The sequence below is a fragment of the Eublepharis macularius genome, chromosome 4 (assembly GCF_028583425.1).
Source record: "Eublepharis macularius isolate TG4126 chromosome 4, MPM_Emac_v1.0, whole genome shotgun sequence".
NCBI classification, from domain to species: domain Eukaryota; kingdom Metazoa; phylum Chordata; class Lepidosauria; order Squamata; family Eublepharidae; genus Eublepharis; species Eublepharis macularius.
The window spans coordinates 24829209-24856223 of NC_072793.1; the positions used below are offsets into that span (position 1 = coordinate 24829209).

At 43.3% G+C, this 27015-nt stretch overlaps 1 protein-coding gene across 1 annotated transcript; it reads left to right on the forward strand.

Moving 5' to 3' along the window:
- The first annotated feature begins 222 nt into the window (after nucleotides 1–222).
- Nucleotides 223–5652, forward strand: NPTX1 (neuronal pentraxin 1). The gene is made up of 5 exons (XM_054978333.1): nucleotides 223–732; nucleotides 1102–1309; nucleotides 2200–2444; nucleotides 3429–3608; nucleotides 5431–5652. Exons 1-5 carry the CDS (start codon nucleotides 223–225, stop codon nucleotides 5650–5652), a joined length of 1365 nt encoding a protein of 454 aa, XP_054834308.1.
- The last annotated feature ends 21363 nt before the right edge of the window (nucleotides 5653–27015 follow it).

Genomic DNA, 27015 nt, shown 5'->3' on the forward strand with positions numbered 1-27015 from the left:
ACGCTGCCTTTTGCCTTTCCCCAGGACAAGGGGCGGCCCCTCGTCGTAGATCTAGCCCTGCACTTTGCCAGCGGCCTCCTTAGAACAGGCCTCGAGACGCTGGCCAGGCAATTAAACCGGGATTCCACCCTATTATGACGTCAACGGTGCTGTAGCCCCGCCCGCGCGCTATAAAAGCAGCCCGCGTACCGCAGTCGGCTCGGCAGTTCGGCGGACAGTTCCATGGTGCTGAAAGCAAGTCCGGGGCTGCGGGGCGGCGCATCTGTTGGGAACTTCGCCTCAGCCATGGCTGCAGGGCTCCGGTGCAGCCTCTTGTTGGCTTCTTTTGTCTTCTTGCGGGGATGCGCCCAGAATTTCGGGCAAACACGGTTTATCTGCACGTCGGTGCCGGTGGATATGGACATGTGCACGTCTTCTGTGCAGACCGGCAGCGCGGAGGATCTGAAGACCACGGTGCTACAACTCCGGGAAACGGTGCTTCAGCAAAAGGAGACCATCCTGAACCAAAAGGAGACCATTAGGGAACTGACCACCAAGCTGGGCAGGTGCGAGAGCCAGAGCTTGCTGGAGACAGTCCCCGGTGAATCCAAAACCAGTGGGGGCTCCAACCGGAAGCAGACTGGTTCTTCCAAAAACACCATGGGAGATCTCTCCCGGACTCCAGCTGCAGAGACCTTGAGCCAACTTGGGCAAACTTTGCAGTCCCTTAAAACAAGGCTAGAAACATTGGAGGTACAACTTTCTCCTTTCTCTTATTCCTCAGAGTTAGATATGCCAGGCTAGCTTCCAGGTGGCCCAGCACCTGCAGTCCTCGGTGTTGCTCTAATGCTCCTTTTCTTGTTTCCTTTGCACCTTTCCCAAAAAGTATCCTCAGTAAAATTTCAAGTTCTCTTCCTCCACCCGTTGTCTTTTAATGGCAGAGGGGGTGCTTTCATTTAATGAAGTAATTGTTCCTTAGCTTGATAAGCTCTAAATGAGTTTAGCCCACAGGGTAACGGGCATCAGAACTAGTCTCTGTTAAATAATGCTGCCGTGTTAATTTGGTTTGCAACAATCCACTTATTGTCTTTGCTTCTCCCCCTTCCCTCTCACCCCACACAGCAATTCAGTAGGATGAATTCTTCAAGCCAGACCAATTCCTTGAAGGATATACTCCAAAGTAACATTGATGACTTAGAGAAGCAAGTGCTGTCCCGAATTAACAGCCTGGAGGAAGGAAAGTACAACCCTAAGAATGAGACCGAAGAAAGAGGGAAAATAGAAAGCACTTTAACGTCCCTTCACCAAAGGATCAGTGACCTAGAGAAAGGTAAAGGCATAGAGGGAAATTGTCAGCATTTATTCCGAATAATGCCACATTTGGAGGGCAGCCAGAGCTAAACCGATCTGCTATGTCCTCCCCCCACCATGGTACACAGCAGTGCCCCCCCTTCTGTTATCTAAAGAGATGAAGAATTAATTCAGCTATAAGCAAATTCAACTCTATTCCTCTCTGGAACCCGTGGATAGAAGAGAGAATGTGTGGATGGGTGTTTGTGTGTAGTGAGGAAAAGCAAGAAATGACAAGTATGTCATTGTTCCAAAATATTTGGCACATTTGAAATAAACCATTCACTAAAGGAGGAAAAAATATCTTGTACCTATCATGCCCTAAATAGGGAAAGTGCACGTTCATTCGTCTGTATCTCAGAGCTTTGGCATCTACCCTCTAAGTGACCTAGGACAAACTATAGCGTTTTCCTCTTTTCTCTAAGCAATCTGTGTATCTTTAACTTCAGCAAGATAGGACATTTTGCCCATTTGAACTCCTCTGTTCCCTTCCTTGGGATTGATGAGAGCTCATTAGCTCTTTTTAGCTTTACAGTAAAAATAAAAAAGCCGGGGGGGGGGGGAAGGAGAGAGAAAGACCCTGTTCCCGAAGTGCTATACATGTGACCAGGATTAGAGCGCAGAAATGTACTGGAGGGATTTAAACAGTGCCATCTTACGGCTTGTTATATAATGAAAGGGAGGAGAGAGTATGAAACCAATTTCATGGTTTGGGTTGGTCCAGGCTGCTAGTCATGGTGTTGAAAAAGGAACAGAGACATTCCTATACACCTTACTAATTCTTTCTCCAAATAATTGCCCCTAATAGAACCACCTTGTCTTATTATTCTCTCGAGACATCAAGCAAACATCCTCTCTATCTTCCCCTAGGTCAGAAAGACAACAGGCCGACAGACAAGTTTCAGCTGACGTTTCCCCTGAGAACCAACTACATGTATGCCAAGGTGAAGAAAAGCCTGCCAGAGATGTATGCCTTCACGATTTGCATGTGGATTAAATCAAATGCCTCCCCAGGTGTAGGTACACCTTTCTCTTATGCGGTACCCGGACAAGCCAATGAGTTGGTGCTTATTGAGTGGGGCAACAATCCCATGGAGATCCTGATCAATGACAAGGTACGTGACAGAGAGAGAGATCAACATCAAATGGATAGTTAAGCAATAAACATTCTGTATCCTCTTTCCAAACATGAGATGAGAGCAATCTGGTGATTGTCCTGGTTGATACGGCAATGAACAAAATATTAGAAAACATGACTTTGCTTTTAAAATGATAACTTCAGGTAAAAGAAGTGAATTAAAGCTTTCAAGGTTTCAATGCCTTTCCTTTTAACAAACATGCAAGTGTTTTTTTAAAAAAATCTATTTAGAGAGACTTATTTGTGGCACACGGTACGGGGAAGTAGTTAGAGATTTGAGAAGCCCTGGTTCTCCTCTTCCCTCTACAATATTTACAGGTTTATATTCACCATACAGTAACTATAAATATATATTCTTGTGGTCCAAATCAGGGGAAAATCCATTATTTGGAGGTCATTTTTCTAGGTATCTTCAGAAAAATGCAGGCCCCCAACCTACACAATATCTACGCCACATTTTCACAAATGTGGGCATTCAAATTTACACACCAAGCCAAACAGATCAAAATATATAACAACAGAAGCTATAAATCTCCTCAAAGCCTTCACAAGAATGTATAAAATAAATGACACCAGATTTTATGAAGCCGACAAATGTATTCTAGGTTTTCCACAATATTATCTGATGGAGTTAGGCAACTTGAACCTATGAAGGCAAAAGTACCATTGTCATTAACATTACTTAGAAAGCAATCCTAGGCACGTCAATTCAGAAGCAAGACCAATTTTATTCAGTGGATCTTACTCCTAGGAAAGGGTTCTTAAGATTGTTGCCGGCACATAGATTCCAAATATTTGTAGCAAAAGAGACCAGAGGGCTCTACGACTTGTGTGCAGATTGGGTGTTTGGGATCTATGATTAGGGAAGAGAACAGACACGTCAGGAGGACTAGCAACCTGTACTCCCTTTGTCTGATGTAGGGTTTGCGTGCCTGCTGTAATTCTCTTCTTCTCCATTCAGGTAGCAAAGCTCCCATTTATCATTAACGATGGGAAATGGCACCACATCTGCATCACATGGACAACCCGGGATGGTGTCTGGGAGGCGTATCAGGATGGTGCACTGCAAGGCAACGGGGAAAACCTGGCTCCTTATCACCCCATCAAACCTCAAGGGGTCCTTGTCCTGGGACAGGAACAGGTAAAGTAGCACCGTGACAGCAGAAGATGAAAGAGAACGGGGTTTGTTTGTGACTGTATAAGATTTGTAGTAATTAATTATAGAAGAAGAGAATAGGAAGGGCCTAACTGTAAAAAAAACCGCACAGCTTCCTCTCTGATGTTTGTTTGTTTGTTTGTTTGTTTGTTTGTTTGTTTGTTTGTTTGTTTGTTTCAAATTTCTATTCCACCCTCCTTGCGAGTGGGCTCGGGGTGGATAACAACATATTAAAATACAATTAAAAATTCATCTACATTAAAACATTAAAACAACAGTGTATTAATACACATTTAAAACAGGATGGTGGACAGCCTTCACAGGGAAGGTATATATATGTGTGTGTGTGTGCATACGTATATGTATACGTATATGTATACGTATATGTATATGTATATATGTACAGAAATCAGGATAATTCAAAGCAATACATGCCCAGCAGACCTGGGTTTTCCCTACTTTTGCAAACACAACTCCAGTTCTAGATGCCTTCTGCGCTTACTAGAAACCAGAGAGTTTGGCTGTTTGGATTCTCCACCATCTCAGCCATTCTTCTAGTCTTTTTTTGTGCAGAGATTTCCTGTGCTGTGAATAGGGTATGGCGAAACCAACCTGTCATTTTCGTACAAGATATTTCTGGTATAAGGCTTCTGATGGGGATGATGGAGACTCTAGAACTTTGTGAATTTGGGGAGGGGGCGGTTTCTGGGAGTAAATCTCCTACCGAACAGTTCCTCCATAGGCTGCAGTGCAGATTGCCTCCAAATACAATGAGTGGCAAAATCTGTGGCATCTTTATAAGAGCAGAAGGGGAGGGGGAGGAGGAGAAGAGAGAGCAGATGGTATGGGGAGAAGGACTTTAAAATGAGTGGGAAACAAAGAGAATCAAATCTGCTCCCTTCTGTCATGTACACCTTCAAGAACAACCACACACACACACAACATGTATGGCCTGTGCATTGTGCAAATGGTACATTTATTCCAGAGTTGGGGCCTTCCAGTTGCACTTCAGTTTCAGTTACAGTTGACTCACCTTTTTGGTGTGGGGAAACAGTACTTCCCAACCACACACACAAACACACTCCCCAGAAAAATCTACACTTTATAGGATCTTATGTATACATAAAATAGTGGGTCAAAGCACCTCTCTTGCTCACTTAAAGCCAATCCTGGGCAGACACGACTCTTTCACATAACATGGGGCGCCGTAACTTCCTCTCTGCATTTCTAGACAAAATAGCCAGTTATTTTCCCCATTACATATAACACAACTAGCGTAGATCAATTTGCCTGCTATTTACATAGCACACTCACTCGGATGCATATTCACAGAAACTGCTTGTTACAATATCACATTTTTGCAGTCTTTCCATTTATTGTACTTTCACATGCACAGAAATTTCAACACGTGGGGGGGGGGGCACTTTTAATCATCATCTATTTCAGTATTGCCTACCCGCCTTTTCTCTTGCACAATCATATCTGTCGAAGTTTGTGGTCTTTGGTGTATGTGTGCACAAATGCAACCTTTCCCCTTCTCAAGCATACGATTGGTATCAGAGCCAGGAACCAAAATGTTCTATTTTTGATGTTTTTTCCATAGAAAATACATTTCAAAGATAGTGTGTTCTCTCCCGCTTACCGAGCTCTTCTCGAGGTGACCTTTCCAAACTACTATAAAAGCTTTCTGGCTTGTTTCAAGTCCTTTGGCTGTAGGATGCCCAATGGCTAGGTTGAAGGGAGCTCTTTAGGCTGGGATAAATGCCACATCTTTTCAAAGCCTTTGTTTTTGATTTCTTTATTCAAGGATACCCTTGGTGGGGGATTTGATGCCACGCAGGCATTTGTGGGAGAACTGGCCCACTTCAACATCTGGGATCGCAAGCTCACCCCAGGGGAGATCTACAACCTGGCCACTTGCAGCACCAAAGCCCTGTCGGGCAGTGTCATAGCTTGGTCCGAGACCAACATTGATATTTATGGCGGAGCCACCAAGTGGACATTTGAAGCCTGTCGTCAGATCAACTGAAAGTGCTGCTCCTTACCCCTCCCACTCCAAACCCATTTAACCCTTGGTTAACAGACATTCTCCCCATCCAGGAATGAATTTTGGACAAATTCTATTCCCTTTCTCTCTTCTGCCTCTCTAGATCCCCGCCCCCACCCCATTCTATTGTTTGTTTGTTTTGTTCTGAAGAATCAGTCACATGTTTGTCTGGGAGACTTGGACCAAGTTTTCTCAGACAGCGATTCTAAGGCAACCTGGAACTTTGGAATCTGACGAGGAAGGGAGAAGGTTCGTTGGTTCCTCCCTTCTCCCATTTCTCCTTTCCTCCTTTGGAACGAGACTTTATTCTCTCTCCGTCTTGCTTTATGAAGTCTCATCATGAACGGTCTGATTTTTCTGGCTTGCCAACTTCATTTCGAAGCCTGAGTGCCTTTGGGCTGGTGCGACTCAGCACATTTGTCTTCATTTGCATATACTTTTTAAAGGATATCTCTATATTCCTACTCTACTTAATGTCTTTTAAGCAGCCGATTCACCTATGGGAAGATCTTTTTTTTATTTTGTATTAAGAATTATTCTCTTAGTGACAGGAGGATAAATGCTTTTGAATGATGCATGAAGGTGGCTTAATTAGAAGTCAGACTTGGGGTAGGGGGTAGGACTGTTCTCTCAACCTATTCAGGTCCCTAAACCTCCTCCACCACGAACCCTCTGGCTATGGCCAGAGTACTTCAGAGCCATCTTTGCCCCCAAGGGCACATGTCAGATTCAAGAGCCCTGCTGGGCCAAGTGTCCTAGTTGTCTTGTCCAGATCTTGGGTTATTTGTAGGAGTGACTGTCTCTTACCTATTGTAATGCAGCAGAGCTCCCGTCCCTACCTTGCCTTCATTTTGCCATATCCCCTAAAAAATCTGCCTCTGTTAACCATCACAAAACCTAGGTATAGTCCAGAGTCCCTTCTTTACATAGGCACGAGTTAGTGTTTCTCCAGACTCTGTGACTTGAAGCTGGCAGAGAATCCCCCAATTCATTCCCTCTTCCCCTTCTCACTTCTGCAGCAGGCTCTTGCTTGCCTTTCTTCCCCAAAGGTAATGCACCTCGGGCCTCTTACAGAATTAGCTGGCTGGGAGATGTTCATATCCCCCTTATGAGACATTCCACTATCCTTATAAACACCCCGTTACTTTCACTAAGAGCCATAAACATGAAGGGCTGGGGGGGAGGGGGGGAGTTGGACTCAAAGCATGCAGTTGCAGTCCAATTTCTGTGGCCACACTGCAGAGCTGATATTTTTGCCTTTGAAATATAAATTGGGATGATTGCAGGTGGCAGGAGAAACAAGCACAATGTGTCTTGCCTGCCCCACGCTTATAGGGCCCAATGGGATATGAGATATAAGTTGCTTTCATAAAGGTTAAAGATGCTTCCTTTTTGAGAGAAGTAAAGGAAGTATTTGAGAGAAGCTTAAAGGGAATACGTACAGAAATGGGAATAAAGGACAAATCCTGGGATTGATCCAAAGCCCCAGGGGATTAAAAAGAGGCTGCGGTATTTTCATGTACCAGGAGAGACCCTGTGTTATATTTTTAAAACAACACAAGGGATGTCTAATAGACTGAAGGATTGTGTAGAGCCTGTGCAAACCTCTCTGAAGGGGAGGAATGTGTAGGCCTTATTGTAATATAGACTGGATTATTTTGAAAGGTACCAACTATTTTAGGAAGTTGGAAAGGTGCAGGTGTTAACCTTTCACATGGAGACTGCAGTTTCGTTAGACGAGACTGCCTGTTTTTCCACCTTTAGTGGCAACTGGTTGCATAGTGATGTGATGTCTGAGTGAAGTTTATTGATTCTGTCCCAGTTTGTGGCACCCTTCTATTTCCTGCAGGTGTACAGGGGAGGCAAGGGGTGAACTGTTTCTTGCATGTTTCAGTAGGTGCCTCAATCTTGTTTTACCTGGTCTAATGCTTGCCTGTTTGCATGGGCTAATGCAGAGCTGTGGGGATTTGCCGAGCAATAGTTCATGCTTTAAATAATAAAGCCATCTGAGCACATTCGTAGAGGTCAGGTGTGGCTGGGAAAAGGTGACCAAGGATGCAGCGTTCTTCCCCATAATAAACAGCACTCTACTAACTTTTTGTATGTAAGCAAACACTGTTAAAATCCTAGTGACTATTGAATCGGTGGGGACTGTTCCCTTCTGCACCATTTTTTTCCTTTAAGCCCTAGGAGCTCATAGCACCTGATCTATCCTCAAAGTCAGCGGTGGGGTTGTTTCTTTAAGTATCTCTGCTGCCCGATCGATCGACACTGCTGTGGGTTCAGACCGACAATGCCTATGAAACTGGATCTGCTTGGAGCTGTCCCTTCAGCACCACTGCAGATTGTCTTTTCTACTCCAGGCTTAACTAGAGTTTTTGCTGGCCAAGCATGGATATAGATCTGGCCCATTCAAACCAAGCCTGTTGCTTAAATACGATGATGTTCCCTCTTGCACTGAATAATACATGCCTTTCTCAGGTAATGTCCTTTTATAAAAACAAAAGTTGAGCATCATGTGTGTTTGCCTACACACTGACAGTTCCCCCAAAAGCCTCTTCCTAAAGAGGGGGATTAACTGGCCATTTACACAGGTGTAATTTCACTGACAACTAGAAAGCTACATCATTCAGTCTGCCAGTGAATCATCCTCTTGTACTTAATCCTAAACCTGTGCAAGAAGAAGTCAGTCCATGGAACTTACTTCTGAACAAAAAGGTTCAGAATCAGCCTAAATATAATAGTTGTTGAAATAGCCTTTGCTGTCCCTTTAGGTACTGTTTGAAATATCAACCCTTTCTGCTTTTGTAAACACAAAATTATTTCTCTTGTTGTAAAAAAGGAGTTTCCTACCAAGAAAGGTATTTTTATTAGAAGAGAATATATAGAAAATTAACCAACGTTCCCTGAAAAAAAATACTTTTCAGCTACAGATGAAGGATAAAAGGATGATAAAGTTTATTTTGAAATAGATAATATTTTATATAGTTTCTTTTTTAAAAAGAATTCCTGGTTTGTACTAATAGACACAGCCATCACCCCTTTGAGCGAGCTCACCCTCTCTTACTCTGGTCAAGGAGCTTTCCCTGGTCAAAGGGAGAAAAAGACAATCCCGTAAGGTTTTAATGAGCCATTTCGACCATTTCTAAAGCTGTGGCAAATGAATATGCAACATGGATGGGCATATAATAAGCAGTTCAAGGTTGACGCTGCACTATTGAAAGACTGCTGCTATTCAGAAATTAGAGTGGGTCACATGACCATTCCTGTGAAAAACACAAAGCTAGGAATATATAATTTATACAAACCCAACCTAGATACCTTGCTCGTCAATCTTGGCTCAGGGCAGCATATTTTAAGCAGTTCTCTTAAAACAAAACAAAAAACAACTAGCCCTTGTAAGATTGATCTGTTTTGATCCTTATTGGAAACCTTGTTGCAACTAATAATGAATGTAAGTACAATCTGATGAAAGGGGGAGAAAAACATGTGAAGATAAATAAATCTAGTCTGAATTGCGTGTGATTTGCCAAAAACGAAAACAAAAAAGGGTGATAGCGGTACAATTGTAAATACTGTATAGTGTGAAAGAGGATAAATGTTTCCTGAGTTATCATTCTGTTAACCAAAGCTGTATATTTTTCCTACTTCTTGCTAACAGTCTTTACCGGGTTTTGAATGAGTTGTTGTTCTATCTTACATCCACGGTCCACATCAGCAGTTCTTAAAATGCACTGTTTCTACTGGTTCTTCATGCTTTTTTTTTCTCTTCCATTTTATTGCTAAAACTACATGAATTGTTGAGTTTATTTTTACACAATAAAGAGTGATGAAAGACAATGTGTTCATTTTCAAATACTGACTTCCCAGAGAAAGCCCCAACACTAAGGTAAATTTCTCTCCAAGTGATCTTCCCATAGGGACAGCTATGCCTAGTGCAGCTGCGCTGACGGGCAGGAGAGATGTCGTGCCCAGATCCCCCAGGATTGCAGCAGAGATCGTGGCCTTCTGCCAGCACCCTGCAAAGCCAGCCTAGGGGGAGGAGGGGAAACAGCATATGCTCTTCAGCCAAATGGATCAAGTGACCAGCAACGGAGCACCAATTGGCTGCTGCTTGCATGCATCTTCCCTTCTTTTGTCAATGCCTCAGTATAAACAACTAGGCTTGCTTTGCTGTTTGCTGTTCTGGTTCCTGACTCCAACACCAGTTATACAAAGCCTATTTCCTCCTACCTGCCCAGAATTGTGCTTACTTTTATCTAGCCTGGCCTCTCCACCCTCTAGACTCTTCTTCCTTTGTGACTCACTCCTTCCTAAGTGAAGGGTTAGGGTAGCATCGCTTCTAAGTTGATCACTTTTAACCCCTTATGGGACTCGACCCAATTTGGCCCATCTCCTGGTCAGATCCTGGCTCCTGCAATTCTTGCGTTGCTCACAGAAGAGCTACTCAGTTCACTCTGTATGACTAGCAAGGTGTAGCGTTGACCTTAGAAGAAGTCTAACGGTTGGAACAAGAGGGAAGAAATATCATTAAACTGAACAGTACGTAATGGCCAAGTTATCACCCCACCAGTATATGCATCTCGTATAAGCAGAGTCCAGAAAGAAGGAACAAAGTAATGATTGGGATCTCAGGATGTGGTTTCAAAAGATACCTTCAAAGCAATCTCGCCAAGCCCTCAGCCAAGTCCCTTTCCTGCAGGCCACAGAGAATCCACGTCAACTTCCATTCACTAGTCACTTCCCATCTTTCACTTTCTCTCTCCTGGTTGTCAGGGAAACAGTATCTTGGAACCTTGCTCTTCTTCATTAAGTGCATGTGACCCCACCATAAAAGCCTCTTGTCTCCAGGAGAGTTGATAACTGAGTTTGCCTTATTTATTTATTTTTTTAAAAACCCAGTTGTTTGCAAAATAAAGGTGCGGGGGTGGGAGGGAACGAAGATAGAATGGGAAAATGGTGGCGGTCTTATCATTACAAGTTTGATCTCGCTCCAGAGGAGGCAGGAAAGCCGTATACATATTTCTAGCCTGAGGATTATTCAGAGAGAGACGGGAAGCAAATGCTTCAGGCATGTGCGGCCAGAATTTTGGCAACTGATGTAGAAATACAAGATACTGCTCTAAAGTATCACCATCAGCTTCCTCCTGTTAGTGAAGTGGTGGAGAGGGGAACTGGAAAAATGCATGCCACCCAACGGTAATCGTTACCATATTTATAGTAAGTCTGTGCAAGAGAAATTCACCCATTGAGAAAAAGAGGGAAATGGAGAATTCAGGAAGGGGATTCCTACAGAGAACAAGGATTCCTATTAACTCGGTTCTTCTCATTAGATTGCTGTCTAAAGCAACTCTTGGTAGGGAGAAAGAAGGAGAGACTTCCCTTATCTAGCCCCACTATGGCCTATGCTTTTGTTATACTGGACCTAGAAGAGGTACTGGAAGGACTGAGAGTTAATGGAAAAGACGCAGAGGAGTTAGCCGTGTTAGTCTGTGGTAGCAAAATCAAAAAGAGTCCAGTAGCACCTTTAAGACTAACCAATTTTATTGTAGCATAAGCTTTCGAGAACCACAGTTCTCTTCGTCAGATGCATGGTACAGAAACTGTACCATGCATCTGATGAAGAGAACTTGATTCTCGAAAGCTTATGCTGCAATAAAATTGGTTAGTCTTAAAGGTGCTACTGGACTCTTTTTGATTAATGGAAAAGAGATCTGTTAGTCTGTAGTAGCAAAACAGTAAAGAGTCCAGCAGCACTTTTAAGACTAACCAACTTTACTGTAGCATAAGCTTTCGAGAACCACAGTTCTCTTCGTCCTCTGAACTGTGGTTCTCGAAAGCTTATGCCACTGTAAAGTTGGTTAGTCTTAAAGGTGCTACTGGACTCTTTACTAAATGGAAAAGAGGAGTCTGCAATGTTCCTGAGCTTCAGATTCCAGCATGTGGGCACTTCTGAATATTTCCCCTCAAACCTTTCTCTGCCAGATCTAAATGGTCCACACCAGATGCTTTGTACATCCCTTAATTCAAAAGTCATTTCTGATGAGAAGGCAGACAGCCTGGTGGATAGGGCCGGCTCATAAGAGGTCGCCTGCATGCAATTAAGAGTAAGCAAAAATCAGGACAGGGCATTTGAGACACTAAGTGTAATGTTCCTCTGAAAGCTTCCTGAAAGCATGCAGATATTAAAGGCTCAGTTGGGTATAATCAACCAGAGGTAAGAAATCTTTCATGAGAGTGCCAGTGTCACTTCACATTTCCCAATGAGTGGCAAAGAATGCCTCACAACCATTGTTGTGGGCGTCTGGCATGGAATTAGAGTGTGGGTGTGGATGTATGACCTTATTCAAGTATTCCCTTTTTGCACTCTACTTGAGAAACAAGAAGACACAAATGTTGTCATCAGAAGAAAGGGTCAGCTCAAGAGATTGGGATTTTTAAAAACATACACACATGATTCCTTCTGATACAAACATTAATAAGTGCCCAGTTCCCTGCCAATTCTGGATGTCTGCTAATATGTTTAAAGATAACACACAAAAAATATGTTTAATTTATATGCCCCCTTCTCTAAAAATCATTGGCCCAGGAAACATGTCGTCTGATGTTTTGCATGCTTAGTCAGAAATATCTCATTGTCTCAATGGGGTTAACTTCCAGTAAAAGGAGCATACTATCACAGTGTAATGGGACGGGCTGCTAGCTATTTATTTTAACATTTATACTCTGTTTAAAGACCAACCAGGGCCTCAGTAATAATACTACTATCATTTTTTTGAGAAGCACAGCACTCCAAGGACAGCCTTTTTGTTACCAGAAACATTGTTGACTTTTCTAACCAAAACACTATTTTTATGCAGCAAAATGCACAAATCTCTCCGTAGTTCTGTCAAAGCCCCCTTTCCCCTTCTCGATCCCCTCCCACACCCTGCTGGTTTGCACTTTTCCACATGCCATTCTATATCTTCCAAATCAGAATGTTTTCCATGGGAAACAAAGAACTGTTATGTTGTTTGCAAGCATTCCATCTGCTAGGAAAAGAAAGCCAGCGATGACAACCTCACTCGTGAAGAACAAAAGATGACATCATCCCGAGGCTCCTTCTGTGTTTGCACTTTAACATGCCAGACACGGGCAAGTGTTACTATGATTAAGAAGAAGCCTCCCCCACCCACCACCCCTTCCTGTGGGCCATGATTAGAGCTTGGGGAGAATTAGGTACAGGTAAGTATGGCCTAGCATTGTAGCTGAAGTACAGGGTGTCCCCAGAGAAGGGCTGATGGAAGCTTTGCAATTTACAAATCACTCTTCTTGGGATACTTCCATTAATGTCCGCTGATTATTACAATCAGTGAGAGTAGCACCCTGTACGCTCTCTGGCACTATATTCATAATACCCTTGCTGCCTTCAGATACAACAGAAACAGTGGGGAAAAATTCACACAGCCATTTCCTTAGGTTACCATGCGACAGCATACAGAGTTTCCTTAATAGACCTGGACACTGTTCTCTGAAGGAGATATACAGGCAACGAATTCTCTGGACAATACATAAAACTTATGGAAACCAGTTGTGCAAGAGTGGAAAAGGCTGCAGGAGCACAGAGAAGATTACAAAGCGGCAACGAATAAAAGGATCTGGTTTGCATATGTATATGTCTCTTTTTAAAAAGTACCAGTATTTCAATTTCCATTTGAAATGCATAGGTGCTGGGCTTTTTTTCTGGGAAAAGAGGTGGTGGAACTCAGTGGTGGAACTCAAGACCGCACAATGACGTCACTTTGGGTCAGCTGGGAAAAGGGGGGAGTTTTTTAAAGTTTAAATTGCCCTCAACGAAAATGCCCTCACATGGTCGGTGGCCCCGCCCTCACATGGTCGGTGGCCCCGCCCCCTGATCTACAGGCAGAGGGGAGTTTAGATTGCCCTTTGTGCCGCTTGGCAGCACGGAGGGCAATCTAAACTCTCCTCTGTCTGGAGATCAGGGGGTGGGGCCACCGACCATGTGACCATTTTTAAGAGGTGCCGGAACTCCGTTCCACCGCGTTCCCGCTGAAAAAAAGCCCTGCATAGGTGTATATACAGAACTTTGTAAAATTTGGAGTAATAAGGTTAATCCAACATTTTTACTCTGGTACAAACATCACTTTAATGCCATTTTCTTATATTCCTCCTTGAAGTTGTATTTATTCCACTTCTCATTATCTGTGTCCCTTTGCACATCAGACCCCTATCTCTGTCTCTACAGTTAATGACCCCGAGAGAGAGCATTGCACACTCACACCACAACTTGCCTTCCATGCCACCCATTCAACAGAGAAAAGGGGGTGGGGGGAAAGCCCCCACAAACTCAACTCAAATAAGCAGGGGAAAAAATAAAGGGGTCAAGTTACAACCTAAAATGTAAAATATATTCCAAGAAAGTATTTATTATGGATGTGCACAAAATGTAGGTTAAAAACAAGTTAAAAACATAAGGCCTGAATTGCAGGCTACATGCATGTGTTAAAAATTGCGGGCTATAGACCTAACGCTTTGCTCAAGACTCCTGTCAGTCATTCTTACTTTGGGTAAAAGGACTTCCCTCCTTGCCTCTCTCCAGCATTTATTTATACTTATTTCTCCAGTGCATTATTGCAGCTCTCTCAACATCCGCTAACATTCCCAACTTGTATATGTGTCACCTTCGGCTAGCAAGCAACTCTAGAGGTAGAATGGATTTTACGGATTATCACTTACAATCCCTTGCCAGGTGTATGAATCTACTTAAAACGGCTGTTGTCAAAGGACTTCCACTGATGGCTGTATGGACGGAACTGGCATCAGCCCTTCTGCCCCAGAAACTGAACCAGCCTATACTAATCCAGCCATATGCTTGTATGACCTGATCTTAATGGCTTGAGGAAATGATTCTACCACACCTCGAGGCAACCTGTTTTAGTGCGTCACTAGTACTCATAAATGACCCAAACATCCATCCTAATTATTTTCAGCAGCACGTTTAGCTTTCTTTCTTTCTTTCTTTCTTTCTTTCTTTCTTTCTTTCTTTCTTTCTTTCTTTCTTTCTTTCTTTCTTTCTTTCTTTCTTTCTTTCTTTCTTTCTTTCTTTCTTTCTTTCTTTCTCTCTCTCTCTCTCTCTCTCTCTCTCTCTCTCTCTCTCTCTTTCTGCCTGCCTGCCTGCCCGCCCGCCCGCCCGCCTGCCTGCCTGCCTGCCTGCCTGCCTGCCCTTATGTCTTTTAGGCCTGATTTATATAGAACAAACATTCTGGGGAAAACCTACTTGAGTAAGTTTCCACACACACATTTAGCTGAACTTAACCACATTCTTTAGTCCATTTGCATTTAATATCGGCACATGTTAACGTGTGAATGGCTGGGCCCAGTGAGCTTGGTAAGCATATTTAAACATCTTTGTGCATACTGCATATCCACTGGTTTATTTCTATGTTAACATTAGCAAAGCAGCTATTAACAACTCAGAAAAATGAACCACTAGTGAGCAATACAACATATGAATGGACCACTCTGGAGTGCACAGTAAATGTATTTAAAAGTGACCAGGTTCATATGGAAAGCTTATATTGGCAAAGGTTTTGCATGCAGTCTCTAGAACTCTTAGTATATTGCAGTCTTCTGCCAGCGAGTGAAGACATTTTGGTTTGGTGTTCCTCCACTAACTCTTATTAGCCCTCTTCCCTGTTTATTTGTTTGTTTGCAGCCTTGGGGACATTGAGTTAACACAGAAAACAAACACACACACATAACTGGTTGGAAATACAAGGTCTTGTGTACAGAGAAGGCAGAAGACACATAATACCTGCAGGGGGCAGCAGGTCTGACAGATAGATAGCAGAATGGGATCCTTCTTTCTGCCTTTCTTCTGTCCTTCTTGCATGTCTCCAGATTGGTGTTCTTAGGCTACTTCCTGCTTTTTCCAGGAAGTCCAAGTTTAGTAAGGTAGTTAGTCTCTATTCTATTTCTCTGCTTTCTGTCAAAGTTGTAGTTCCTAAATAAACTCTCTTCATTCACTCCTTAATCAGACTCAAGATCATTCCTAAGATATACCAGAGCCTACATAAATAGATATCTAATTATCTATGCAAAATTTAATTTCTCTAGGATCCTCTTGCTTACCCAGTGTTCATCTTCCACTGTAATGATGCCATTGAACTATTATCAAATTGTGCTTAAAGTGAAATTCTAATGTGAATTTGCAGGTTCCATCCCATTCCCATCATTTTGCCTGCCAGGGGAGCAGGGAACTGCCTAGCACAGCAGGGAGCAGCATCCAGGCTAGGTATACTGCAATAGCTGTCCAGCCAGAACTGAGGCACGATTACACAAGCTTAGAAAAAGACATTGCACCACCGAAGTCTACACAACAACTGAAAGGCTACATAGTTGGCTCTTCCACTTTACTCCTTCCCGGAACACTAGTGGGGCCAGTCTTGGACACCGCACATGTTGGATAATGCGCTTCCAATCCTCTTTATAGATAATTTGGAATGGATTTTTTTGTGTGCGGAACAAAAAATCCACCTCAAACGATTGATAAAGTGCATTGAAAGAGCATTATCCAACGTGTGCGGAATCATAGACTATTCTGCAGAAGTGGAGAAAAGAGCAGAAATGTCTCCTGTAAAGAACCAGTATAACGTAGGGGTAGAGTGTCTTGACTAGGATCTGGAAGGCCCAGGTACCCTGTTCTACCCTGGAAGCTCTCTGAGCGATCTTGGGCCAGTCACACTTCCTCAGCCTAAGCTACTTCATAGAGTTGTTGCTTTGAGCATATGGGGAAGGGGAGAACAACATTGGAAACCACTTTGGATCCCCACTGGAGAGAGAAAAAGAGTATAAACAAACAAACAAGGCAGGTAACCTTCTAACGTAGGCTTCTCCATATCTGTACCTGAATCTCTTGGAATGATACCGGGAGGTCCTGTTTTGAAGTAAAAGAATGGGGACATTGGGCATGCATTTCCTCTGGTGTGTTTTTCATAAACCTCCTCATGAGCGTTAATTCCTCCTGGCCCTAATAAGTACAGCAGACTATGGGAGGATATCTTGCTGGGCTCCGGGGTCCTGGTGACTTTGCTTTCCCCGTCATAGACTCTGGGAGGTCATGGGACATGATAGGTTGAAGTAGCAACATTTCTCAGAGGGGGTCCACACAGACAACCTGTGACTCACTACAAAACATTAGTCAGTCAAGCCGGGTTACTTACCTCTCACCAACAGTGGCATTTCAGGGCTGGTGAAGAAAGTTTCCATACAACTTCATGATATCTTGAACTAGAGCTGCCACTGAATTTGCCTGAAGCAAAATTTTGAGGTGAGTATGAAAGTTCCTTCAGGAGAAATACCTGAGGGAAAGCAAAAATCATTTTAATAAGCCTATCAATGTTTCTTGGGAGCAGAGAGCAGTGCTGTATTTTGACAAGAGACAGTTAGATTCAAACCCCTATTCAGCCATGAACCTAACACACAGTGTTGTTGTGAGGATAACATTGGGGAAATGAACTCTATCCACACCTCGCTGAACTCCTTGGGAAAAGGTGGGATAAAATGTGTTTAACTCTGTTTAATTCCATTTGCTCACAGTTATCCATTGTTCCCCTCAGCGTTGGCTCTTTCTCTCTCTCTTGGTACTCTTCCCACAGGTAAGCTAGTTTAAGCAGGAAGGACCCAACCTTTTTTTCTCACTGACACTGCAAAATGCCATGTACAATGCTGGGACAATAACAGTACACTTCCCATTGGATGGATAAAACCACAACATAAGCAGAACCCATGTAGATGGGGATTATCATCACAGATATCATTATCAAAGACACTAAAAAATTAGAACTGCCCAGTGAAGATGGTGAAATGTTAATGATGGCAAAGAGAAGATGGAACGGCTCCATTTCTATTTTGCCTCCATCTTCTTCCCAAAGGCAAATTGTGTGCATTCTAGCAAAGATAGCATGAATAGGGAGAGGGCAAGATTAAGGTTCATTGATGATGAGTTAGTTAAGGCATGCCTACCTACTCTAAATGAATTCAAGTCTGCTGCACTGGATGAATGACATCCTTGGGTATTAAAGAAACTTGTTGTTGTACTCTAAGAACCTCTGTGAATTGTCTTCAAGAAATCCTGGAAGACAGGTGACAAGTCATCAAACTTGAAATGAACAAATGTTGTCCCAGTCTTCAAAGAGAGGAAAACGGAGGATCCAGGAAACTACATACCAGTCAGTTGGACTTTGAAATCAGTGACGATAAAAAGGTAAAGGTAGTCCTCTGTGCAAGCACTGAGTCTTTACTGACTCATGGGGGGACGTCGCATCATAATGTTGATACTAGGTTATAAAGTGTAAGCACCTTGAAAAAGCGTGATTTATAGAAGCCAGATTAAAATTTGGCAAGAATTAATCCTGTCAGTCTAACCTTATCATGCTGTTTGATCAGTTTACTAATCTGGACAACTAATGGGAAAGCTGTGGACATGATATATCTTGATTTCAGCAAAGCATTTAACAAAGCTGCTGTAACATAGTGGTTGAGTGGTTGGGTTGTGAATCAGCATTCTGCTAGTTCGACTCCCACTACTACCATGAACTCTGCAGGTGGCCTTGGGTAAAGCTCCCTGTAATGACACTCCCCAACTGTATTGTGGGGATAATAATAACACTGACTTTGTTGACCACTCTGAGTGTGACACTAATCTCTCCAGAAGGTTGGTATATAAGCACACTGTTAGTATCATTATTATTAAATTCCCCTTGAAAATTTGGTTAGCAAGCCAGGGAAATGGGAACTAAAATATTCTACAGTCTAATGTATTCATAGCTGGTTGGAATAGTGTACTCAAAGAGTGCTTTTCAACAGCACTTCATCAATCTGGGAAAAGGTCTTGAGTAGAGGGCTGCAGGGCTCTCTGTCCTGGTCCGGTAGTCTTCCACATTTTTGTCAGTAACTTGGATGGAAGTGTCATGTCTGAGCCCCATCCATGCCAATTTTGATTCTGTTCTGCTGAACACAATGTATCTTGCTATAGCTCAATATCACTTTGCTAGTGTCATAACTTTCACAGGTGTTTATCTGTTGGACTGCAACAGCTTCCAGTGTTCATGACCTTGTGCTCATTCCCAGACATTGCTGTGTCTTGCTTCCTAGTAACTCAACGTGATATCACAAATATGTGAAACATTCTCACACCAAGAAAGCGCCAAAGTATTGTTTATGGTTGGGAGGGGGGAGAAAGAAGTAAACTAGAATGATAAAAGAGAAGTTTCTCTCACATGCTCTCATTCCTATCAACTTCTGCTCTTGCTGCTTAGATGTCTACCTTGCTTCTAAGTAGTCTTATGGACCTGTATATGGAAATGATCTGATTTCTGAATAAAAGCCATTCGACCAAGCACTTGTGTTTTTGCCAAAATGGCAAAAAGGGGCTGAAAATGGCTGAAAGTGGGCCCAAAATGGTCAGGATCAGGCCACTGATGAGAGGGAGAGTGATCCACCACCTGTCAGAGACCCGATCCAGGCCGTTTCGGCCCCAATCCAGGCCGATGCGTTCCTGTGCATTGCCCCTCGAAATGAGCCCAGATTGCAACCATTTACAAGCTGAATATATGTCAAAGGGCGATGTGCTATTAGGTTGTATTAATATAATAATAAAATCCAAATTATGAGAAGTAACAAGTAATGATTCTGTTATATTCTGCACTAGTCAGACCTTATCTGGAGTACTGTGTCCAGTTCTGAGCACCACATTTTAAGGATATAGACACATTAAAATGGGTTCAGAGGAAGGCAACAAATGATTGTTGTCATCGTTGTTACATATAGTCAACCTTTCTTACTGAGACTCAAGGAGATTATACAGTGAAAATCAGAATGATCAATGGCTGGGACATTCAAATAGACAATACAGTAGGGTATAGACTGCAGCTTTTTAAGATACAGAAAACAAGGCCTGTGAGGAAAGGCTGAAGGAAATGGGTGTGTTTAGCCTGGTGAAAATAAGCCCGAAGGGAGATATGAGCACACTCTTCAAATACCTGAAGGCTGTCACATGGAAGATGGCAAAGATTTGCTCTCTAATGTACCAGAGGGCCTGCTTAGATTTCATTGGCGGAAATTACTGGAGGGAATATTTTGGCTGAATTAGGAAAAACTACCTACTGATAAATTTTAAAACGGAACCAATTGTGCTTAGTAGAGGCCTTCAAGCAGAGATTGAATAGCCATCTATCAAGAATGATTTAAGTTTGGATTTCATATGCTGATGAGGAGGATGGACCTAATGGCCTTTTCAACCCTAGGATTCTGGGATTCTCTCTCTGTCAGAATGGTAAATGGAGGCTTAGCCGTACCAAATATCAAACTGTATCGCCAAACAGCCACATTAGTTTGGATATCAGATTGGATTATAAAACCAAATGGAAAGAATGTTAAACTGGAGATAACTGATCCCAAAGAAGGAATCCATGACTATTTCTGGATCAAGAAATCATTAAAACCATTTAAAGACAACATGGTACTCATATTTTGAGGGATGGACAATTAAGAATATGGTTTCAGTGCAGAAATAGAATAAGACTGCCACCACTCGTATCTCCAGTAGATGCCTACTGCGACCCTACTATAAGAAACAAAACTGACTATGTACATTATGAATATATGATGGATAAACAAGGAAAAATAAAACCCTGGCAGGAAATTCATGATGAAGGAAAAAACATTCCATGGTTGTTGTATTATCAAATGGCATGTAAATTTAAAGAACAAATAGCTAAAGAAGGAGGCCAACTTATAGAGGAAACGGCTTTTGAACAATTCATTACTGGAGACTCAAAGCATCTACTAGGAAAAATATAAAAGTGTTATTGCACTATGACACACAAACAGAGCAAGTAAAAAAATGTATGATAAAATGGATGCAAAACTTTGGAGAAAATATATCCATGAGCCAGTGGGAAAATCTATGAAATCAGATTTACTGAATGCCAAGTATTAAGGGAGAATTGGTATAAAATGTTTTTAGATGGTACATTACTCCCAAAAGTACAATGGAAAATGCTGGAAATGTCAGAATATGGATGTAACTTTTTATCATATGTGGTGAACGTGTAAAATAGCAAGGAAATATTGGTTGGAAATACATTGAAGAAATGCAAAAGATATTAACATTTAAATTTGTGATGAATCCCAAAAATCTGTTGTTAAATGTTATACCAAGCAATATTGCAAAAATGCTTAGTGACTTCAAGTATATGGTGACGGCAGCAAGAGTGATTTTTGCAGCAAAATGGAAGACAGAAAAAGGTACAGATTTGAAGGAATGGAAGAATAAATTACATGAATATGCATCATTGACAAAATTAACATCTTATATACAGGACTTTTTTTCTGGGAAAAGAGGTGGTAGAACTCAGTGGGTTGCCCTCGGAGAAAATGGTCACATGGCTGGTGGCCCCGCCCCCTGATCTCCAGACAGAGGGGAGTTTAGATTGCCCTCCATGCCGCTACAGCAATCTAAACTCCCCTCTGTCTGGAGATCAGGGGGTGGGGGCCACCAGCCATGTGACCATTTTCAAGAGGTTCCAGAACTCCGTTCCACCGCGTTCCTGCTGAAAAAAAGCCCTGCTTATATACATAATAGACCGACCTCAGAATTTCAAGAAAAATGGAAAGGATTTTTTGACTATTTAGCAAAAATCAAGAGTAAGAAAGAATTTTAAGTTTAAATTAGAATAGGTAAAGAGACTGACAATATATGTTTGCAATACATATTGATAACAAAATCATTACCGGAGATGAAGACAGGTGACAGAGATAGAATAGAAATATTGAAATAGAAGTGGAAAATCAGGGCTATATAAGGCAAGTCTATACCGATATGCGAACTCTATGATTTGAATGATTTTAGTTCAGGATTATGTTAAACTGTATATGTCTAGTTTATGTTTTATGTAGATAAATGTAGAAGTAGATGATAGTAGATGTATGATTTAGATGACTGTATGATTATACTGTTGAGTTTATAAACTGAAATAACACTTTTAAAAAAAGAATAGTAAATGGTCGCGGGGTGTGTGTGTGTGTGTCACTGTACAGAAGCTAGGAACTGAAGCCAATATCTTTCCTTGGTGTTACAGGCAGCTGAGATTCCTCTCTCTGCTGGAGTCCATACTAATTATCCTATTTACTACCACCCCAGCCAGGCTTCCTTCTCTTTAGTCATCTGGAAACTGTGAAAGGGGTAGGAAAGTCATTGTATCTCGTGCCCATCTCTATTCCCCAGTCGCAGAAGACCTAAAGTGTCTTGTCCTCAGGGAATGGAGGGGATGAGCATTGATCCAATCTGGAGGCATCCATTATACTAAAGAAGAGGAGCTCACAAAGAAGAGTTAGAATAGAAATATGAACGTATTCTTTGGGGTAAAAGACAAGGGAGATGAGGAGGCAGGGAAATATTTTGAAGAGGGCTCTTTTAATATTTTTTGTCTTTCTCTTTGTTTCTTTTCCTTTGTTCTTCCCTCCATCCCCCCTGCCATTCCCACTATCTATAAAAAACAGCACAACGCGCCTAGCAGCACGTACAATACTTTTATTCCCTACCTCTTGGAGCAAGGTTTTATTGTGCTTTACACAATAGCACCAGCCACCAACCATCACATACAGCTAGGCTGTTAGGGTAGGAGTGGGATTCACTCCAATCAGGCAAGCGTCTAGTCATTATCCACAGAGGCCTGGAGAACCAGCATTAGGGGCAGGTGAGGGTCAATACATCTGACCAAGAGACGGGGAGCAGATCAAGAGAGGCTCTCTTTAATAACATAGGTGGTGATGGGTAATCTGACACACAGCAGCTGCATCGAGCAAGAGGAAAACCAGAAGATATCCTTGTCAAAGCCATGGATCTTTTAAGAAAGTGGCAAACAAGGGAGAGGAAAGGAAGGAGACAACGGGAGAATGGTTTTCTGTTCAGAGCTAAAGCCTGTTAAGTCTGGGGAAGGCAGAGCAGATGGAAGGCTCCGGTTGAATGAGGACAGGACCGAAGACTTGGGGAGAAGGGTCAAAGGAACAGACAGGCTCTTAAGAGATGGGGATTTAGTCTGATCTGACCTTGGCAGCCCATATGGAAAAAATTAAAACACACACACATGCAGCTTCTATTGTTAGACCGAGGAACATTAACTAGAATTGGATGGGAAATTGGTTTTTTATCCCCTGAAATATTAAACACTGACATGAGGTTGGTAACCAAAACATCAGTTTTCAGAGGAAATGAAACTTTTTAAAAAAAGTATAACCATTGTGGTGAAACACCCGCACGTTTCGTCTGTTCTATCTCATTTTTCTGCCGTCCCCGCTGATGACAAATTCTCAGCCAATCACAAATGGGATGACATTAGTTATGCCGCTTGAGGGAGTTCAAGAGGATTTTTTGGCAGTTTGAAGAATTCTGACACAGAAAATCTTGAAATGTGTCATGGCAGTATTCTTTCTTTTTTAATTATATGATTTTAATGGGAAAGTTTTGCAGAAGTTTCTCCAGTCGTTTAGGAGAAAGTTATCTGGGAATTTTTATTGCCCTTAATTATAGCAAGTTACTCCCCCACCCAGTATGTATAACACTGAGAGCCAAGCTACAAGTGACGCCTTACACAGGTTGGACACTTGTCAGCTTCCCTCAAGTTTTGATGGGAAATGTAGGCATCCTGGTTTTACAGCTTGGCTCTCCATTACAGCTGCAAGACCAGGATGCCTACATTTCCCATCAAAACTTGAGGGAAGCTGACAAGTGTCCAACCTGTGTCAGGCGTCACTTGTAGCTTGGCTCTGAGAACAGACTTGCCCATGTGAACTCTAATTCCATAGCCCATCCACTTGAAAGATGCATTCCTTCTCAAGCTTTGGTTATTGGGCAGATATAATTAATGTGTATTGATGTGTCTAGCACAAATAGTTCTCAAACTTTTCACTAAAAAGATCTAACAATGGAGATTTGAGATATCCAGAGCTCATCCTCCTCTTGGTCTCTTTGGCATTGTTTCCCGCAATCCTGGCTGGCCACCCAAGAAATCATGAGACTGAAGTATGTGAAAGTTGTCAGCCATAAAGAATCTGCCAGAGCACCATGTTCCTTTCTGGGCCAACATTCATAAAGTCATCTCTGCCTGTCCTGCAAAGTATATCCAGCAAGAATTCAAGTCCTGCTCGTCCATGTGACGGTTGGCCCAGTATAGCACCATGGAATCTTTAAAAACATTCAAACAACTAACAGGATGAGAATGCTGGAAATTGGTTCCACCTCTGTGAAGGAAATGGAAGGTCAGTTGACTTGGGTTGGAGGGACTTCACACACAGCTGAGGGACACAAGAACAAAGATGCAGAATGGAGATGAGAAAACCCTCATGTGTGCTGAAGGGCAAGAGTGAGAGCATGCGTTCAATGTGAGGGATTATGAAGGGATAAAGAAGTTTGGATTTCAAATACTGATTCAAAACAGCCAATCAAATCTTCCACTGAAAGCATTGTACATTTCCGTATACTGGAAATTTAGATGCTGCTCTTGTATCAAGTGATAGTCTAAACAGTGGGGTATCTTTTTAAAAAGCATAGGAAGGGTACATCATCTATACACCATCTATTTACAAGCATATTCAAATTATTTCAATGGTAGACTATCTCCAATCTGACCACACCTTGCTGAATAAATTTGGAAATAACTGCCTCTGATGCCAAAGCTGTTTTTTGTTTCTTCAGTTACTACTAGGCGAACAGTCATTCGGCAGAGGCTGTTTTTACATCGCAGTATTGCCTAGATAAGAGAAGCAGAGCCTGCCTCACTTTCTCCATCACACACAGCAGTGTTTTCCATTCTAGAAATAATATTCACTGTCCCTCAGAGGCTGGGTACATGTGTCTGTAATCAGTCCTACACTCTTGGGAATTCACATTCCACAAATACCTCCGTGACACCTGTGCTGTTTGCGCTGTGCCACAGGCAAGCCTGGGAGTTGCTCCGTAAAATGCAGATCGGCTAATTAGCAATGAGTCATAATGCATGCTACATGCTACGAAGTTTCCATAGGTGTAGTGTTCTTAATGCATACGGCAGGACGGGGCTAACCGGCAGCATAAGGCCATTGTTTAGTGTATTGCAGAAATAATATTGACTCCCTCATCCAGAGAACCAGTTTCTGGCTTGGTCGAGAAGAGCATGGAGCTTGTTGCACAGTTTGCTTTACTCAGCCACGGCTGTTGCTTAGCCAAGGGTGAATGAAAGAGGGAACACATAATAAGCAGCTGTTTTCCCTGAAGGTCAAATCATTCCATGGTGGCTCTTTCTAGAAGCCCCCTGTCCGGGGTCAGCAGCCCAGCCCCCGGACTTGCCAGGAGGCAGCGGCGGGGGGCAGCCGGGAGACAGCAGTTCAACCACTCTGATTGGCAAACAGAGCCAGAACCTGCCTGTGCCAGGGGAAGGGGCGAGGCCCCAAGGCCTCAGAAGGTGAGACAAAGGGAGCCCTGCTAGTCCCACCCCCCTGGGGGAGGAAAGGGGGCTAAACAGAGCAGAGGAAGGGGGCAAGGACAGCAGGTTTGGGGACCCAGCAGTCGCCCTTACCTGAAGAGAAGGAGCAGCAGCCCCAACAGCCCAGAGCCACGCCCCAGCTAGAGGACAGTAGCCTGGCCCAGGAGATGCCAAGAGCCAAGCCCCTCCAGGTGGAGCTGCTGGAGGCACTCTGCTTGAGGAGCTGGGCAGCCAGCCAAGGGGCCACAGCTGGGCCAGCCTTCAGCAATCAGCTCAGCCAGGGAGGCCTGGCAGCCAGCCAGGGGGCTGCAGCTGGACCTGCCTTTGGCAATCAGCAGAGGCAGGGAGGCTTGGCAGCCAGAGAACAAGGCACAGCTGATGCTGGTCAGTGGAGCCAGATCAGCTACCCCTGCTGCAACTACTTGGGGCAGCCCAAGACCAGGCTGGAAGGAGGGCGGAGCAGAGAAAGGAAGCCCTATAAAGGATGGTTGGGAAGAGCTCTGGGGTGTGGGTTTGAGTAGGAGTGATGGAGTGAGAGCGAAGACCAAGAAGTGAGTGGATGGAGGAGGAGAGGCCAGAGGCCAAAGGGGGTGAGTGGCACAGGTTGAGCAGACCAGCGAGTGGATTGAGAGGGAGTCTGGGTGATGTATACTGCCCCTCCTTTCACAGAGCAGGGTCCTGCAGCATCCCTGGCTCCCCTCTGATGTCAGGAGCAGACCGCCTGATGCCCTGCCCAGCGGTGGCCGTGGCAAGCACTGACACCCCCCATCATTTTTTTGCTCCAAAGAACATATTTGCTCTTTATCCTTAACTCTGGAAGTTTCAAGGGACAGAAATCTCCAGCTTATCAAACTGCAGCTTTATTTAGCTCACGTAGGTAACCAACATTTTTTCCAGCTCTAAGTACCATCAAATGAACCTCTGGTCTGTCCCTCTTGCTCAAAAACTAATGAGGAGCAGCTATGAGGCTTGCAAAGTGTTGGGCTTTGCTGTCATGCCTCATTGCCGGTGACGTGACTGACCTCATCAAAGTCTCTGATACTTTACCAAGGGCCAGTGCAGAACAGAGGGGGGGGGGGGACAGTGGGGCCAGTTGGCATGGGCCTACGATTTTGAGGGGGCCTACTCTAAGAGTTAAGGGCATCCTTTAGCACTAAATATTAAAATTTGAAAGAAGATTAATACAGATAAAATAGAAACAAATAAATGCAGGTAACAGAAACCAACAGAAACAGCCCTTTCTGTGTATGATCTGAATTGAGGGGCAAAAGTGGTTAGGATGTTTAATGGTTGGTTGTATGCCTGGGAATTTTTAAGCTGTAATTATTTAAGAGCTGGTAGCTTGGGCAGATAGAGCAAGCCAGAGGGTGGTGGATGAAGGACTGGCCAGTATGGAGTCAGGGGTCTCAGTCCTCTGGGGGCGAGGGAGGTATGGTGGTGGGACTCGGGCCAAGATGAGAAGGACACGGAGATATGGTAGAGCTCAGTGTCCCTCCAACGTGCGTCCCATCCTGAGAAATGCTGGGTGTGAATTTAGGAAATTTAGCGCCCCTTCGACACTGATGTTGTGCAATACCAGGTCCATAAAACTAGAATGCTGCATGATTATTTTGCAGCAAATGATATGGACCTGGTGTGCGTGACTGAGACCTGGGTAAGGGAGGGCAAAACAGTCACCTTGAAAGAACTGATACCCGCCTGCCCCCCCCCCCCGCCCAGTTTTCAGTCCTCCATCAGTCCCGAATGGGTGCACGGCATTTGGATAATGTCAGAAATGCACGGGCAGAGCTGAGTGAAGTTACTAATTTGACCGCAGAGTGCA